Here is a 19,992-nt window from a genome sequence, read left to right on the forward strand (position 1 = left end):
TTTTATCAAGGACCCAGGATCAGTTAACATCCTGTACCTACATAATGCCTTGCAACCCTTTGCAAGTCCAGTTCCAGGAAACCCTACACATTTTTCTGGCCTCTGTTAGTACTAGAGACACATAGAAAACAGACGCATACCTGTAGACAAACACTCATATACAAAAAAAAAATACAACTTTTTAAAAACTGAAATTGTTTCATTGTCAGAATCAGAAACAACTCTCCCAATATATATTTAGCAGTCATTTAAAAATATGTAGAAAAATAATCTGAAAAGAGCTAAAGAAACAGATATGTAAATGTGAAATATAAGAAATAAATTCCTAAATAGCACAAATCCCCATTAATTTCTAAATGATATTGATAACTCACATAATTTTAATTGTATGCAATGGTATATCACCCACCGATTCTTTTTACAGTTATTAGAGATGGTAAAGCAACTTTACATATATCAGAAATTGGGCTCTTAATAGTTTAAAACACATTTATTTTTAATTTAAACTCATTAACAAGTCTATGTTGCCCAAAAATGAACAATTAGGCACATCTGTGTTCACAAACACCTTGTTTCACATATTCTCTGTATTACATTATATTTTATAATGGTAAATATTATTTTATTACATAGTAGGTTATCTTGCAATAAATTCTTTAAACACGTAAAATAAAAGCATTCATAAAAAAAAAAAAACCCTAACAGACTAGGATCAGAAGGAAAGAAAAGACCTCCTCAACCAGTGGACTTAGGGAGGGGCCTTTGTGGAGAAGGAAGAGGAAGAGAGGGATTGGGAGGGGAGGAGGGAGGGAACTACAGGAGGGATACAAAGTGAATAAAGTGTAATTAATAACAAAAATTAAAAATAAATAAATATTTAAAAAATAAACATTATAAATATGGAAGACTGAGACTTTAGAATATATTCATAGATACATATATGCAAATAATAATTAATCGAAAAAAGAGGCCATGAGTTTATAAATGAGCAAGGAAAATATATGTGAGGACTAGAAGGAAGAAACAGGCTGAGGAAAAAATGGTTACATTATATCTCCAAGAATAAAATAAGTATTAAAATAAGCATGCATCATTTTCTGTGTTTCAAATATTTCAGGTTTCATCTAAAAATGTTTATTGAAATGGTTAGAAGCAGGTTTTAAATTATCCCCAGAAACTGAGTTTGTTATGTCTGTTTGTTTTTTTTTTTTTTTTCTTCAGAAAATTGCCTTTAAAAGAAGAAAATGGAAAAGAAGTTTTAAATGCAGAAACTATAGAAATTAAAGTGTCTAATGACATCATCCAGTCTAAAGACGATGACGGCAAAGCATAGTCACGAGTTTCAGCAGCTAGTCGGCACCACAGAGAGCATCTGGATTGCAGTGACACTATGACCAAAACTATTCCATTGACCTTAATTTCTTGGGAAAAGTCTAGCTTGGAATAGCTTGTATACATATACATATGATCAAGTCCTCCTGCCACAGCCCATTTCCTTCTGTTGTTGTTGTGGTTGTTTTGTTAAGGATTTCACTATAAAGGCTTGATTGGCACCAATTTTCAGGGTTCAGTTTGACTCTCTAATTGAAGTACCGCAATTTATTATATGGCTAAAGTGTTTTTCTTTCCTTTTTAAAATTTTGTCTCATGAAACACCAACAAATATATTTCAGCTCTCTAAAATATTATGTTGTAATGGAAGACAGATCAAAAGCATAATGAGCTAAAATGTGTAAGAAAGCCCTGCATGTTTATGGAACACACACTATTATAATGGCTCTCAGATTAAGATGAAGGCACACAATAAAGGTTAGACTTTTTATCTGGGGAATTTCAGGGAACCCAGCTTTGAAGGAGCCAGCCAGTTATCTTTTGCAGATATTAGAAGTTGAAAAATTGTTGGAGAACTATTTTCAACTTATGACCACATTGCATTTTCAACATTGATCTTGGGTACAATGATACCAGGTCAAAATTGTTACACATTTGAAAGAAGATTAGTTGTCTGTAAGATTACATTAAAAAGACTCCCTAAATCTCTTTTTACGTATACCATATTCACTCACAGTGGATTATACAAAAGTAAATGTCTTACAAGTAAAAATGGTATTGATCTCTGCCCTCAGCTTCAAATAAAGTAAATTTAAATGGGAAATATCAATATGTTGTCTTTATATATTTATAAATACATGATTATTTTTAATTTATAAAATAATTTATCAAATATAAAGTTTTTTTCAAGTACTTCAAATGATATTAGGTATATTTTGGTGTACAGTTACAGATAATCATTAATATTATGTGTTCCTCATTAAATGAAGGTGGCTAATGGACATTAAAAGTATATGCTGAACTGAGTTACTTTAACACACAAATGTGCCAGGAGAGGAATGAACAATTGAAATGTTATTATTGTTTTATTTAAAATATTGCTTTTAAAATCCACTTTAGACACATTTTTCTGTTTTTGATAAACAGATATGGTTGAAGCGATCATTTAACTATTTGACACAAGCTTTCTAATATCACTTGTTAAGGACTATACAAGAATATGAAAGTTAAAAACTTACAACCTATGCAAACTCCCTGAGGTCTAAGTCTGAATTATGACTTAACTTACATGAAAGGAAAAACACACGTGACTTTCAGTATACATATGTTGGGAGCAGGATTTAGAGAATTTCTTAAGTCAGAGTTTGAAAGTCTTTATAGAATCCTTTCTCCTCAAAGGTTTCAGTATTCTGGTATCAAGAATGAATAGCTCCAACATTGAGGCATTGGAGAACACATTCTAATAACTCGCTGAAGAAATATTGTTAACGGTGCAGACTGACTTGCTCTTACAACATTTCTCTCTAGGGGTAATTTCATGAAAATAAAATACAATATTAATGCCACTCTGGAATACTTTTACTTATAAAGCACTTGCTTGTCATCCAAGGAGAGATAAATGATTTATTTTATCTTATTCAACATCTGCTGGCTGTCAGCTAGACTGAATGTGCCCAACTGCATGTAAAGGTGCTGTTATCTCCACAGCGCTTTGCTGTAAATTCAGGGTTAAAGCAGGGATCTCTCCTTGCTGCTTGCCCATCCTGGCATATTCTGAAGAGATAGACTGAGGATAAAACAACACTGACACACAAACACAGATACACACACAAAAACACATATACACAGAAATCTGTGCCTATTTAAGAATCAGAACAGTGTCTAAAATAAGCAAACAAATCAGTTTAACCCTTTTGACCAACTTGATTATTAAACATGGTCTTGACAGATTTGCCTGGGGTGTTTAGCTTATGTTTGTCTGGTCATTTGGGTTTCTTTTAAAGCTGTACTTCATTTGCTTGTTTTGTTTTGTACCAAATGTGCTAACACTAGTTGAAATACTTGAATTTGTTTGTCTGTGTAAAGTGAACGGGCTTAGTGGTGTCTATAAGCAATAGCCATGAACACTGATTTTTTTTCCTGGATAGAACAACATGGTTTTAAACTAAGGATATTAAGATAATTTGTATGATTGGTAAAGCGATCTCGCATGTTTAGAACTGTCATATTTGTGCTATACCACAAGAACAGAGAAATCAAAACAACAAAATATTTTTTGTGTTTTCTCAATTTGAAACTTTGGTTTATTATGTGTTTAGATTTTCTATAGAAAGAAACTGAATTAAATTTATAAACAGAGTGTTAAATTTCCTGTCCATCTTATGGAGCCATTTGGTGACTTTGGATTGAGTCTGCGCATGGTTTCAGTTGTCTAGGAGATGCTGAACCAATATTATCCTTGAACCTAATGCCCTGCAGAATTGATGTGGTAACAAGTTTTTAATTTCAAAGAAGTTTTCTTAATTACACAATTTGTAAAGTATCCAAATGAGAAATTTCTTATCATAAATTTTCAACTCATGAGTAAGCCTGAAATTCTTATTTTTAATTCTGTTTTAGTCTAAATGAATTCATGTAACTTTAACTATCTCAGAGTCCACTTATATGTTATGACAAAATGTTCACTGGACAAAATTTATTATTGTTAAATAATCTGAACTTTACACCAATTAAAACAAAGAGGCAAATAAATGTAAGGTGTTGAGCAGTTAAAAATGACAATTTCTATGTGACATCCTTTAAGAGGAAACTTTAATATTTGAATTTTATTACATATTTTATTTTTAAAACTGGCACAAATGAGTGTGTAAAAATACTTTACAATCATTTCATATGAGTTAAGAATTGTGATTTCAAAAGGTTAATTTATTATTTTGTGGATAATATATTACTGTTCTATTTATACTAATCTCTAAGATTGAGTCTTTAAAACTTTTATTTTTAATATTAATACATACAACATCATTTAAAAAGGTTTTTATCCAACAAATGTCATATGAATCCTAGTTTTTGAGTTAAGCATCTATATAAATAAAAATGATATTATTAATCAAGTGAATGACAAGTTCCAGGAATTAATTGTATATTGAAATCATCTCTTCATTCTTTATTTTGAATAATTAACAGGTATCTGTGCCTTTACATGAGCATGACGTTTTGTTAAAGAAAGGAAAAATTACAACTACTCTCACTATTTACATTTTTTATCGTACATGGGACACTAAATCTGCATTGTTCATATTTAATAAATAAATTTATTTCCAAATTATTTTCCTTAGCCACAAAATCCAAACACAGTATATGTACATATATATTTGAATTTATTTTCACTTACATCAAAAATTTTCTTTAGCCCATCTATAAGATACTTTAATTTGTTCTGTATTGTTTTTCTAGATAAGTCCATATTAAGAAACTGTAATGTTAGCTATAAAAATTACAACAAATGCTATTTAGAATCAGGCAATTACTGTAGTGTCACTTGGGTCTTCACTGTTGCTGCTGAGATCATAAAGCATATATATGATGACAAGATAAGCAAAGATCAAAATATATCATGGATATGGTGAAAGAAGTTTACATTTTTCATTTTAAGAAAAGTTGGGGAAGCTTATATTAATTATTCAAAATTACATTATTTTTTCATGGAGTATACTTTGAGTTCCTCATGGAGTTTTCTTTCTGAAGGATTTTTTTAAACAAACTTCAAAATATGAAAATGATTTTAAAATGAGTTATCTTATTTATCTCCGAATTCCATTTCTTAATTAATATTTTGGAACATTCTGTCTAAATTTGAAATAGCATATAGATATATTTACATATTCTAAAGTTAAATTGTGGTTGGTTAAAATTTTAAATTTAATCACAGAAGTGAAAGTATTTAATATAAAATTATATATATGGTCTTAATAATATTCTAATATGAAACAAATATTTGTATAAATGAAAATATTATAAAGGGCCTAGCAATAGTAAATGCTGAGTACATGTAATTTTCTTCCAGGCTCCACCCTTCAGTTTTATTTTATGTTATTTTAATTGTGTTCACCCATGTAGAAGTAGATATTTAATAACAGTATACAAGATTATTAAATAATAACTATCTCCATTTATATAATAGTCTCTGACTTTTATATTATATTTGATGGTAAATATTTATTTGCTAACACACTTAAAAGTGTTTCATTATTACTATATACTTTCATAATAATTTAAATCAATTAATTTATACAGTCTCTTTAATTTTCTTAATTTTAAAAACAATTTCTGGTTACTGACCAGGCATTGTTCATAATTATTATTATAGAAATTTCCTACATTAATTTATATATCTCAGCTTTATCCTTTTTTGATTTACAAGCTCATATATTTTAGTGTCTAATTTCAGTCTTGCATGGAAGAGAATAAGTAAAGCAATGATGTTTGGAATACTTCTGTCACTTCCAAGTAAAAGAGCTAAGGAAAAAGAAAGGAAATTATTAGTGAGACAAACTTCACCATTTGGAAGAAATTCAGAATGTTTTGCTCAATAAAAAGAAGCATTTTAGATAAATATAGTGCACATAATACCAGAGCAAAGGCAAAACCCTACCGATATCTGGAAGATCGTGTAAACAGTGATAGATCCTGTAATTCAATTTACAAATAAGTTGTTTAACCTAACAACCAGCTGCTGTAAAAGAATGGTATCATTTAAAATAAAAACAGCTATTCTGCATCTTCAAAAAGTGCTGATGGTTTAGAATTTGCCTCTAACCCCTGGAACAACTAAATCAACATTGAAATAAAATATTAAAAAAAAAAAACCCTTGAGGGTATGTGATTTCTAAACCCTATTCAGTGATAATAAACATGCAGTCATTTATTTCCTTTAGCTTATGCATTCCATTCAAGTTCTGTGTTCTCAACTATCATGTTTTCTTATTATTTCAATATAGTCTGTCCCTATGAAATGCTGTATATATATATATGTCTAAACTGTAAAAAGTATACTGCAAATGTTGAAGTTTTGTATTTATGAGAGACATTGAAAGTATGGCTTAAGGTATTTCAAAATTGTCACTCTTCACCATTTGTATATTAATAGTAAAGATACTTTTCCTTTAATAAAGTGTCAAATTTTATGTTTTTCTAATAATATCTCAGTAGTGAGAGAACTTGTAATTAACAAAAATTTAGGCCCCAGAACTCACAAGCATATTACTACTTAGCTAAAAGAAAAATGTTTTTTGCCATCTTGTGTTTTTTATTTTTTTTAAATCACAGGATTATGGCCTAAAAATATTACCCAGATGATAAATAAATAAAACGATTGACCTACAGAAATGGCATACAAGCTTCAGCAGTATCACCAAGCAAATAGAAAACGATGAGAAATAAACCAGAGACTAGTGTGTCCTTAGACTCTTGCACAGGGCCCGACCTGTATGTTAAAAAAGACTTACTTTTTATGGCTGTGCATAGCAAAGTTTTAGTCTGCCTAGGTTTTAGATACCTTTTGGCCTTTATAAATTTTAATATATATTTATTTTTCAATCTATGAAATTAAGGTGTCTTCCTAAATTTAGGAAATTATACTTTTGCATGGGACAAGAACTGCAGCCAAACTCTGTGGTCTGTAGAATTAGGAAATAAGTCTTTGTAGGAAAAAAAATTTACTCAGCAGTCATGAATTTTGGAGACAGTACTGACACAAGCAGCCGAAAGGCAGGTTTTAAAAAAGAGCAAAAAAGAACATATTCCAGATAAGTTTAAACCAAAAAAAAAAAAAAAAAAAAAAAAAATCTAACATCCTTCAAATTCATGTTGAAATTGTATTTTAATTTATATTATTTATTTAAAAGAAAGGCATTCTTCTAGAAATTGCCCACTTATGTTTATATTATCACAATTTTATTTTATTATTTCATTTTCTGATACTGTCTAATTTTAGCCTTTGCATACAAGAGACATTTCTGTGCTGGCAAAAGTCTCACCACCAAGCCTGACAACAGTAGACATGGCAAAGTGAAAGTGGAAACGCTGTGAGGCATGGGCCCTCCACAAAGAAGAGCAGGCAACTAGAGAACGGTAAGGGTGGGAGAAATGGTTTCCCCTAGTGGAGAAAGCACCGATTTGGTTATCCTACACCAAATAGCTCTAAAAACATGCATGCAGGTACCACTATACAGACCAAGCAGTTATAGTATTATTATTAATATCATTCATTATTATTGAGCACGTGTATGTATTCAAAATAATGAATAAAAGAGGTCATGAATTTAAAAGAGAGCAAGAAGGGAGGGATATATAGGGGTCTGGTTGAAGAAAAGAGAGAAATGTAAGTATATTATAATCTCAGTTTTTTAATAAGTGAAATAAAAATCAACAAAGAATTTTCATCTGGGTTTCCTATTCAATATTGAAAGACTTATTTTGTAAATAATCATTTCTATAGAAGCCTTCAAATTTATTAATTTTTGTTTGTTTGTTTAACTGATGCTGTCAAACCACCAGCAAAACAATCATTTGAAACGAAAACAAACACAGTTAATAATTAAAACTCCCAGATAATACTAAATGTCAAATTCTTTTTAATTAATTAATTAATACCTAATTACAGTTTATTTGCTTTGTATCCAGGCTGTAGCTCATTGCTCCTCTCCTCCCAGTCTTACCCACCCTCCCTTTTCTCCCCTATACTCCTTCCTTAGCCCACCCATAGAGGAGGTCCTCCTCCCCTTCTATCTGACCCTAGCCTATCAGGTCTCATCAAGAATGGCTGCAGCATCTTTCTCTGTGGCCTGGTGAGGCTGCACCCTACAGGGGGAGGTGGACAAAGAACCAGCCACTGAGTTCATGTCAGAGACAGTCCCTAATCCCCTGTCTAGGGAACTCACTTTCCTCAAGTAGAAAAACAGAGCCAAAAACCTGGGCCCAGGGGGTCCTGCAGAGACAGATAATCCAACCAAGGACCATTCACAGAGAGAACATAGACTTCCTGCTCAGAGGAAGCCCATAGCTTCTCAGTCTCTAAATGTCAAATTCTTTTTGTTGTTGGTGTTTTGTTTTTTGTTTATTTTATTTTTACTTACATTTTTTAAAAATTTGTTTTAATATATTTATTTATTACAATTTATTCATTTTATATCTTTGCTGCAGTCCCCTCCCTCATCTCCTCCCAGTCCCACCCACCTTTCCTTTTCTCCCTGTATGCCCTTTCCTAGTCCACTGATAGGGGAAAGACAGCCATCCTTGATGAGACCTGATAAGCTAGGGTCAGATAAATGTCAAATTCTTACAGATAGGTTTTTTCAACACTGCCCTTCTCTAAGAAGAGACATCTTGTTTGTGGTTGAACTCTCATAAGTAACTTTAATCCTCCAGGGGTTGCATTTCTCGTATTTATGTTTAGTATACTAATGTATAGATAATCATAAAGTAGTAGAATAATCATGAGCTTGGCCTCATTGGAAGAAAGTCAGCAAACTTGTGACTCAGCTCAATCCCATAACTCACGTGTACCATCCATATCATTGCTGCCCACTCACTTCATTTCTAACCCTGTCATTTACTTGTCTGAAATTGACCAGAAAATATTAATGCATAGAAGAAAAAAAAGGAAAGTTGAAAGAATCAAGCCAGGCCACATTTGTCCACAATCATACCTATAAATTGAAGTAATTGAATTAAATTTTTTTCTAGGAGCGTCATTTAAGGCAGAATTTTTCTTTTGTTAAAGAAATTGTAGTCTTTGTATTTGGGAACACCGACTAGAGAAAACAGAACACACATCTAATTTATAGTCAGATTTTCAAACTGAACCCGAAGTTAGGGGAAACAATATACATATGAAGGATTTGTCGACTAGGATTATAGTTTTCTTTTTTCCATGTTTGACTGTGTGAATATCCTAGGAATATTAGGAGAAAACATGCTGAGAGAAATTTAGATGAAAATTTTAGGAAATCAGAAGCTGAGAGAGTCAATGTTCAGTAGCCATTTTATTTTCTTACATCATAATTGTGAAATAATTCTTACCATATAATCATACACATGTGTGTATGTATATATATTATGTATATTTTGCCTTTATGATTTACCATACTAAAAAGTGGAGTACTTTGAATGTTGATGCACTTGACTATATGTTAACACATATGTATATTAAAAGACATTTCATTAATGCAGGTTGTGGGCTGTGTGGTCTGGCTATCATATGTGTGACTCCTGACAGGAAGGCCAGGAATCTGGGAGTTGTTAAGTCCACCAAGAAGCAGGAAACTGCTCTTCCATTTATCTAGGAATGCCAAAGAAATGCACTGCAATGCCAGCTGAGAAATGCCCCAGCAGGACAGATAACCTATCCAGCCGGAATGAGAGAAAGCAGGCAAAAGGCTACAGCTGGGATATAAGGTGAATAAATTATAATAAATAGTAAATAAATTTTAGGAAGTCCCTTATTTCTTTTTTTTTCTAATTGCTTCACTGACCCAGCTGTCATTGAGTAGAGAGTTGTTTAGTTTCCATGTGTGTGTAGACTTTTTGTTATTTCTGTGTTGTTGAAGTCTAATCCATGGTGGTCTGATAGGATACAAAGGATTATTTCGATCTTCTTGTATCTGTTGAGGCTTGTTTTGTGTCCGGCCATAAGGTCAATTTTTGAGAAGGTTTCATTAGGTGCTGAGAAGAGGGTATACTGCTTTGCATTTGGGTGAAAAGTTCTGTAGATATCTATTAGGTCTATTTGATTTAGGACCTCTGTGTCATTATTTCCCTATTTAGTTTTCTGTAGATGATCTGTCTATTAAGGTGTTGTGATCAATGTATGATTTAAGCTTTAATAATATTACATTTTAAAATGGAGGTGCTCTTGTATTTGGGGCATAGATGTTCAGAATTGTGATGTCCTCCTGGTGGATTTTCCTTTGATAAGAATGAAGTGCCCTCCTCATCTTTTTTGATTGATTTGGTGTATGTTTACAAGGAAATTATGAAATTTGCAGGCAAACGGATGGATCTAGAAAAAAATCATCCTGAGTGAGGTAACCCAGAAGCAGAAAGACACACACGGTATATATTCACTTTTAAGTGGATAGTAGACATATGATATAGGATAAACATCTGTACTCCTAAAGAAACTAAGCATGAAGGAGGACCCTGGGTAAGATGTTCAGTTCTCATTCAGAAGGCAAATGGGATAGACATCGGAAGTGAGAGAATACAGGGAACAGGACAGGAGCCTACCATAGAGGACTTCTGAAAGACTCTACTGATCAAGGTATTGAAGCAGTCACTGAGACACATAGCCAAACTTTGAGCATAGTTCTGGGAATCTTATAGAAGGGGAGATTGGAAAATCTGGAAGGAGCAGGAGCTCCACAAGGAGACCAACAGAGCCCAAACAAAACAAAACAAAAACAAAACAACAACAACAACAACAACAACAAAAAAACCAAAATCGGGGCTCAGGGGTCCTGAAGAGACTGATACTTCAACCAAGAGCCATGCATGGAAAGGATCTAATACCCCTATCAGATATACCCCATAGGCAACTCAGGCTCCTTAGTAAGGGGAGCAGGGACTGTCTCTGACATGAACTCAGTGACCAATTCTTTAATGACCACCCACTGGACTGAGTAGCCTTGCCAGACCACAGAGGAAGACAATACAGCCAGTCCTGGTGAGACCTGATAGGGTAGGGTCAGAGAGAAGGGAAGGAGGACCTCCCCTATCAGTGGACTAGGGGAGGGACATGGAGGAGAAGAGGGAGGGAAGGAAAGACTGGAAGGAGATGAGGGAGGGGGCTACAGCGTGGATACAAAGTGAATAAATTGTAATAAATAATAAATAAAATTTTAAAAATAATAAATAGAAAAATTTTAAAGGCAACAGCTTTTTGCCTCTACAGATTTTCTTTTGACTCTGGGACACAGATTTACAGTGGTTCTCCAGACAGCAAATGATCTGAGTTAGAATGAGTCTTTTCACTTCAAAGATTCCAGTCAAGGAAAAAAATAAATAAATCCTGGTCGGTGTGACCAGCAGCTTGCATGTTCCCTGATACTAGATGTGCTCAGGTGGTCAACCACGATGAACCATGGCAAGTATGCAAACAAATGACTTTGGAAACTTTGAAATCTTACTGCAGATCAGGTAAAAACTCAGATATGGAATTAGAAAAAGAAATCTGTCCTCCAAATGCTGACTCTATGTGTCTTGTTAGTTCTGGACTTGAGAGCTTTATAGAAATGTATTCTACAGGATACATTCTGTAAAAATGTATTCTATACCTCAGGAAAGAATGACTGCTTCCAAGTCACACATGTATTTGCTGATCAATGTTTATTCATTTCATCATTTGGCATTTACAGCACAGAAAAAGAAAAACTATGATTGTGAGTCTCCTGTTTGCTGTCTTTGAACACTAATTCTGATATGAAATTGTGTTAGGGAGTTATCTAATGCAGTTCTGTGACATATCAATCTGAAATGAAATGATTTTTAAAATACGAGCTTGCCCTGCAGACTATCAATGCAGATGCTGAGACTTATGGCCAACCTTTGGGCAAAGTGCAGAGAATCTTATGAAAGAAGGGGGAAACAGTAAGATCTGGAGAGGACAGGAACTCCACAAGGAGAGCAACAGAACCAAAAAATCTGAGCACAGGGGTCTTTCCTGAGACTGATACTCCAACCAAGGACTATGCATGGAGATAACCTAAGATCCCTGCACAGATGTAGCCCATGGCAGTTCAGTATCCAAGTGGGTTCCATTGTAATGGACTGCCTCTGACATGAACTGATTGGCCGGCTCTTTAATTACCTCCCCCTGAGGGGGAAGCAGCATTACCAGGCTATAGAAGAAGACAGTGAAGTCACTCCTGATGAGACCTAATTGGCTAGGATCAGAAGTAAGGAAAAGAGGACCTCCCTTATAAGTGGACTTGGGGAGGGGCATGCATGCAGAGGGTGGAGGAAGGGAGGGATTGGGACAGGAAGAGGGAGGGATCCACAGGGGGGATACAAAGTGAATAAAGAGTAATTAATAAAGAAAAAAATACTAGCTTTCATAATTCTGTGTCAGTTTGACCAAATTGCCATTCATTTTCACCACATTTTGGCTTCTTGCTACCAAAAAGAAGCTTAAAAAAGTATGCTTGGAGAGGATCTATAACCCCTGCTGTGATGTAACCCATGGCAGCTCAGGCTCCATATGGGTTCCCTCATAAGGAAAGCTGGGGCTGTCTTTGGCATGGACTCTGTGTCTGGCTCTTTAATCACCACCCCGATGGGGAGTTGGGGTGGCAGCCTAATCAGGCCACAGAGGAAGAGGATGCAGCTAGTCTTGATAGGTTAGAGTCAGATTGTAGGGGAGGAGGAGGATCTCTCCTATCAGTCAACTAGGGGAGGGGCATAGGAGGAAGAGGGAGGGAGTGTGGGACTGAGAGGAGATGATGGGGGGGCCAAGGCCAGGATACAAGGGGAATAAATAGTAATAAATAAATAAATAAACAAGTAGTGTTATATGTTGCATCCCTTATCTATATAATGAATAAATAAATATAATTACGTTCTAACTAAAAAAAAAGAAGAGTATGAATTCATCAACTCCCTGTTTGCACCAGGCTTGCAATATACACTTGTGTTACACAAGACATATATATGAGTAAACACATAGTTGTAGGACAAGAATACTTCTCAGACGTAAATAAACATTCATTTTCTTTGTGCCCCTCTCCTCAGAACACACTGTATTTGAAAGTAATAAAAACAAATGATGATTTGTTTGGCAATTTGGTCAAACTGACACAGAATTATGAAAGCTAGTATTTTTTCTTTATTAATTACTCTTTATTCACTTTGTATCCCCTCTGTGGGTCCCTCCCTCTTCCTGTCCCAATCCCTCCCTTCCTCCACCCTCTGCATGCATGGGCTGGAAATCTTAGTCACATTCAGAAATTAATAAAGTTGCTTGTCCTATTTGTCATGGGAAAAATTTTTCTCAATGCTTTTTCAGGGGCATGGGAGGAGAATAGGAGGGGAGAATGAGATTTTGAAGGGATGAGGAAGGGAGCTACACCTTGGATACAAAATGAATAAATTCTAATAAAATATGGGCTGTCTCTGACATGAACTTAGTGGCTGGCTCTTTGATCACCTCACCCTGAGGGGAGAGCAGCCTTGCCAGGTCAGAGAGGAGGACAATGTATCCAGTCCTGATGAGACCTGATAGACAAGGGTCAGATGGAAGGGCAGGAGGACCTCCCCTATTGGTGGACTTGGAGAGGGGCATGGGAGGAGATGAGGGAGGGAGGATGGTTTTGGGAGGGAATGAGGGAGGTGACTGCAGCTGTAATACAAAGTGAATAAACTGTAATTAATATAAAAAAATTAAAATTTAAAATGTCTATAAAAAGTGATAATAGAAAATGTAAACAAACAAACAAACAAAAAACCAGATATTCTTTGTAAGGAATGGAGAGATGGCTCTATGGTTAAGAGCACTGTCTGTTCTTCTAGAGGTCCTGAGTTCAATTCCCAGAAACCACATAGAGGCTTACAGCCATCTCTAATGTAATCTGATGCCCTCAGATATAGCCCATAGACAACTCAGTTTCCATGTGGGTCCACTATTTGGGGAGAAGACAGAATCTCTAACATGAACTTGGTTGCCTGCTCCTTGACTACTTCTCCCTGGTGGGGTGACCTAGCCAGCCGATCTAGGAAGAGGATCCCAGCATTTTTATGGGATCTGGTAGGCTACAGTCAGACAGTAGGGGAGGAGGGCTTCCCCTATTAATGGACTAGGGGAGCTACGTGGGAGGGAAGAGTGAGAGGGGGTGCTACAACTGTGATACAAAGTGAATAAATCGTAAATAATAATAATAAATTAAAAATCGGAAGACACAATGAAGATTTTTTTAAATGATACTCAGACACAAAAACAGTTTCAAGGATTCAATAATTGTCTCCTGATCTTCATTCCCAGAAGCACCAGTGTTTTGCAGAGGTTCTAGTATTTTATTGTAGTAAGAGCTCTCTTAAGGTTTCCAGTTTCAGTTTCACTTATTGCTGCTACTGAATTAAATTATTATTGATATGTTTAGAATTCACAATGATTTTAATTTCTTAAAACCCAGTCATTATACCTCTCAGATTTCTGCTTCCCTCAACATAAATCTTTCTCTGATGAGATTTTCATGGGTCCTTTCTTTTTATCAAAGAGATTGGGATCATTTAATATCAATGTTTTGCATGTTTTAATCTGACCTGTAAAATAACTTTGTACTTATATTTTCGTGATAGAACATGAACACATTTTGAGACACTGTTATTTGCACACTCTTGTCTGTTTAAAAGAACACTGAAAACACATTAGCTTAGTAAATCACAATCTATTTTATCTTATTTCTGTGTGTTCATTTGGGTCAAGTATAGGTTTCCTTTTTTTTCCTACCATATGATATGTTGAAGACAAATTGTTTTTCTAAAGGTAAAATATAATTTTATATATAATTATATTTATATAATAATATACAAACTATGTTAGATCCATACATGGTCCTTGCTTGGAGCTTCTGCTCAGATGTAGCCCATGGTAGCTCAGTATCCAAGTGGGTACCGAATAAGGGGAACAGGGACTGTTTCTTATATGAACTCAATGGTAAGCTCTTTGACCTGCCCCGCCACCCCCCCTGCCAAGGGAGGAACAGCCCCGCTAGGACACAGAGGAGGACTTTGCAGCCTGTCGTAAAGATACCTGATAAACCAGGGTACGATGAAAGGGGAGGAGGTCCTCCTCTATCAGTGGACTTGGAAAGGGGCAGGGAGGAGAAGAGGGAAGGAGGGTGGGATTGGGAGAGAATAAGGGAGGGGGATAAAGCAGAGATACAAAGTTAATAAACTGTAACTAATATTAAAAAATAAAAAATAATATACAAAGTAATGATGACATAATTATATAAATATAATTATATATCTTCATATTTATGGCTTTTGCAATACAAATTCTGAAAGTCTGAGGAATATTTTGTCTGTAAATGGAGCCCTTGCAAACCAACAGCACTGTGAAATATATCTGGTCGGGGATACTACCCTTTATAATTCTATGATGGTAAATAAGGCATCCATAAATCCATGAGATAAAAGTTTTAACAGAATCATTGTTTGTAGGGAGGGCAAATAAAGATTCAAATACCAATCATTTCATACTGAGGTCCATTCATTACTTTTCATATGCTACCTACTATTATTCTACAATGTTGGTACGATTTTCACAATGCGCATGATTTTAGAACTGTAGATAGATGCTATTTTAATAACAGCATTAGTCTTAAAAGTTAATAGCAACACCTTAATGTTCTCTGCTGATAGTTTTTTCCATGTAAGTAGCTGGAGTTATTATTATATGAAAATACCTAATCTTTTAGCTAGGATGTATTATCAAAAGAAGGTGGAATATACAAATCTGGTCTACGTTGGCCTTAAGTACATCCATTCATAGGTGAAATGAAGAGCAGACTCCAGGTTCTGAATGACTGATCCAATGACTTTTGCCTTGTCAGGTACAGATATAACCTCTTAGGTAATTATATGAGATTAGACAATGAAGGAACAGACAACAAAAATGCTTTACATATGTGTTCCATGGTTTGTTGCATTCCCAGTGCAGAAATGCAGCCCCTCCCTGCAACATTTCTGAATAGCAGTGAGTGTAGTAAATTCTAATTGGTGCACCTCCCAGCAGCACACCTAATTGCTTACTCTCCTTGGAAGTAGACGTTTTCAAATGTGCAAGGAAGTGCTGACTAATGGACATATCTATAGGTAAATGACAAGTTTCTTGGGGGAAGGGATATTAATGATGAAATATTTGGATAATAGTCAAGAGGCATTTGAATACAGCTGTTAGAATAAGCAAAAAGAAAAATGAAAATACTTGTGTTTGATGGAAACAAAGAATAACCTCCACAGAAGAGGATCTTAATTACTAAATCAAAAGGATTACTCATTTTGTGGGTGCCAGTCATTCACTCACCCCAAATTCATTGGGCATCAATCAATAGGTTCCTGTAGAAAGTCTTCATAGTGGTAGGTAAGGAGGTAATACATGGGCTCAGAAATATAGACTTTCATCTACTATATAAGAAAATTCATAACATGGACTAGTGTTTCTTTCCTAGTATAAATAAATTTATTATCACTTTCAAATGTAATCATGGAATGACACCTGCAGAAACCTTAGGTCCAGTTTAGACATCTGGTCCTTAAAAGTATCACTCGTGGATACAAAGTCATTACAAATCATAGTGTCAGAGATCTGCAAAAGAACAGAATACTATTCAAACAAAGACAAAATTAAAGATAGATAAATGCCCTCATTTATATTTGTAATATATACGTAAATATATATTCCCTATATATGTTATTACATACAGGTATAAATGGATATGCATATTTAACCCTAGTGAAGTAACACTATTAAAAATAGAATATATATTTTAAAATTTGCATTATTATAGTAAATATTATATACAATTGTGAAAAAACATTAGTCTAAAACACACTGAACAGAACTTTACAGAGGGAATTTAGAACGCAACACTTTAATATCCAGGGAATATTCATCAACTTGAAAAAGCATTGATTTGCATAATCATTTCCCTTGTTTTCACTATAGGGTGTTAAAAAACTTTCCAAGATTAATTCTCCAGTCACTGATTACTTTCAAAGAGAAAATATGTTATTTCTAAAGAGAGGAAATAGTAACTGTGTTACACCTCCTATTACCAAGAACTTAGACAGAGAACACTAATTGAAAACACATTTATAATAATCTGTTTCTTAAAGAGTCTAATTACTCATATGCTGATTTCTGTCTTACAATGTCCTATATCTTATAAATTGAAAATGTTTGCAATTTTTCAGTTATAAATGTCTGCTTGAATGTACCAGTAAATTTTACTTAATGAACATAAGCTATAACACTTATTTAACACACTATAATTTATCGGGTCTTTTTTTTTTAAGGTTCAAAACAACTTATTCTCAACAAGGACATTTGCTCAATCATGTCCATAGCAGCTTTATTCATAATAGCCAGAATCTGGAAACAACCCAAATGTCCCTCAATGTAGGAATGGATACAGAAATTATGGTATGTTTACATAATGGAATACTACTCAGCAATTAAAAACAAGGTAATCATAAAATTTGCAAGCAAATGGTGAAAATCTAAAAAAGAACATCCCGAGTGAGGTATCCCAGAAGCAGATATATACACATGGTATATACTCACTTATAAGTAGAAATTAAACATATAATATAGGATAAACATAATAAACTTTGTACGTTTAAAGAAGCTAAGGAAGAAGAAGGACCCTGGGTAAAATGATCAATCCTCACTCAGAAAGACAAACAGAAAGAGCATTGGGCATTGGAAGAGGGAGAAAACAGGGAACAGGACAGAAACCTACCAGAGAGGGCCTCTGAAAGACTCTACCCAGCAGGGTGTCAAGGCAGATGCTGAGACTCATAACCAAACTTTGGGCAGAGTACAGGGAATCTTATGAAAGAAGGGGGGGATAGAAAGTCCTGGAAAAGATAGGAGATCCTCAAGAAAAGCAACAGAACCAAAAAATCTGGGCACAGGGGGTCTTTTCTGAGACTCAAATTCCATCCAAAGACAGTGCATGGAGATAACCCAGAAACCCTGCACAGATGTAGTCCTTGGCAGCTCAGTCTCCAAATGGATTCCTTAATAATGGGAACAGGGACTGTCTCTGACATGAACTCTGGGGCTGGCTCTTTGATCACCTCCTCCTGAAGGGCTTACAGCCTAAACCAGGCCACAGAGGAAAACAATGCAGTCAGTTCTGCTGAGACCTGATAGGCTAGGGTCAGAGGGAAGGGAAGCAGGGCCTCTCCTATCAGTGGACTTGGGGAGGGGCATGGAAGGAGAGGAGGGAAAGAGGGTGGGATTGGGAGGAGATGAGGGAGGAGGATACAGCTGGGATACAAAGTGAATAAACTGTAATTAATAAAATAAATAAATAAACAAATACAACATTTATATTGGCAATTAAAAATTTGTCTAAATTTGGAAAGAATTCTTTATGTTGTTTATGGATTGACTGTTCTGTACATACTAATTCTTTCAGGTGATGAATGATGCTATTTAGAAGTATTGTATTGTAGTTATTGATCTTTCTGCTCACAGTTACAGCAGATTTCAGAGAAGCCCTAAATTGGTACCTCCCTTTTCTCACTCTACTTTCAATATATTGGTATTTTGATTTTGATTTTTACTTATACATGTTAGCATTCTTATGTCTTCTGCATGATTTATTACTTTGTTGTTGACTTCAACAGAGATGATTCTCAGCATTAACAACTGAATAAAAACTCTGATATGGGGTCATGTAAACATGATAGAACCATTGAATGCAAGAATTCACAGCAGCTGTGACTACATTCACACTGCTTGAAAAAGTTCAAACCAACCAAAATTCAAGTATGTGTGCAGGGGAGTTCACAAATTCTACCCCTAGCTGAGGAGTTACTTACGGTTGGTGGCTGTTAGAAGAGAGAGAATCAGTTTTCTTTAAGGATGCATTCAGTGATAGGCTGCCCATATCCCATAAGATGGTCTTACAATCTTCCGTGTATTGGCAATTTTAAGCATTTATGTAAAACCTAGTATCAATAGATTTTAAAAAGTACCTTACCTATATTAGGGCCTACTCTGCTTACTCAGAACCAAAAAAGAAAAGAGATAAATAAAATTTTACATATAACATATATATATATATTTTTTTTTTAAAAAGAGAGACCTCTTTCTGAGGCTGATTCTCCAAACAAGGACCATGCATGGACATAACCTAGATCCCCTGCTCAGACCTAGCCCATGGCAGGTCAATATCCAAATGGGATCCCTAGTAAGGGGAACAGGGACTGTCTCTGACATGAACTCAATGGCTGGCTCCTTGACCTCCCCAACCACCTGAAGGAAGAGCAGTGTTGCTAGGCCACAAAGGAGGACATTGCAGCCAATCCTGATGAGACCTGGTAAATTGGGATCAGATGGAAGGGGAGGAGGACCTCCCCTATTCATGGACTTAGAGAAGGATGGGAGAAGATGAGGGAGGGAGGATGAGATTGGGAGGGAATGAGGGAGAGAGCTAAAGCAGGGATACAAAGTAAACTATAATTAATATAAAAAATAAAAATTTAATTAAAAAATAAAAAAGTAAGACCTCAAATTTGGGAAAGAAAGAGGTGGAAGAATAAGGGAGAGAAGGAAGAGTAGAATGGATTTGGCCAAATCTATTAGTTACATGAATATTATTCTCAAAGAATTATATATAAATAAATATTTTGGGGGGAAATGCAAGATTATATTCCTTTGAAACATATATATGTATCATATTCCTTTGAAACATATATATATATGTGTGTGTGTGTGTGTGTTTCAAAAGAATATAATCTTGCATCATTTCCTCCCCCCACAAAAAAATATATATATCAAATCCAAATATATATATCATATTCTACAGTGACATAAAGCCGACTAGTGATTATCTGAGGAAAGAAATGAAAGGATGCAGGATGCAGGCT

At 34.8% G+C, this 19,992-nt stretch overlaps 1 protein-coding gene across 1 annotated transcript in view; it reads left to right on the plus strand.

Annotated features, from left to right (window-relative positions):
• The window catches only part of Ncam2 (neural cell adhesion molecule 2), a 465,089-nt gene extending 459,219 nt beyond the window's left edge, over positions 1 to 5,870 (plus strand). The window contains exon 18 of the mRNA XM_060370675.1: positions 1,222 to 5,870. Coding sequence (XP_060226658.1) covers positions 1,222 to 1,333 — 112 coding nt within the window. The 3' untranslated portion in view covers positions 1,334 to 5,870. The remainder of the gene's footprint in view (positions 1 to 1,221) is intronic.
• The last annotated feature ends 14,122 nt before the right edge of the window (positions 5,871 to 19,992 follow it).

Source organism: Meriones unguiculatus, chromosome 17 (genome assembly GCF_030254825.1).
Source record: "Meriones unguiculatus strain TT.TT164.6M chromosome 17, Bangor_MerUng_6.1, whole genome shotgun sequence".
Lineage (NCBI taxonomy): Eukaryota > Metazoa > Chordata > Mammalia > Rodentia > Muridae > Meriones > Meriones unguiculatus.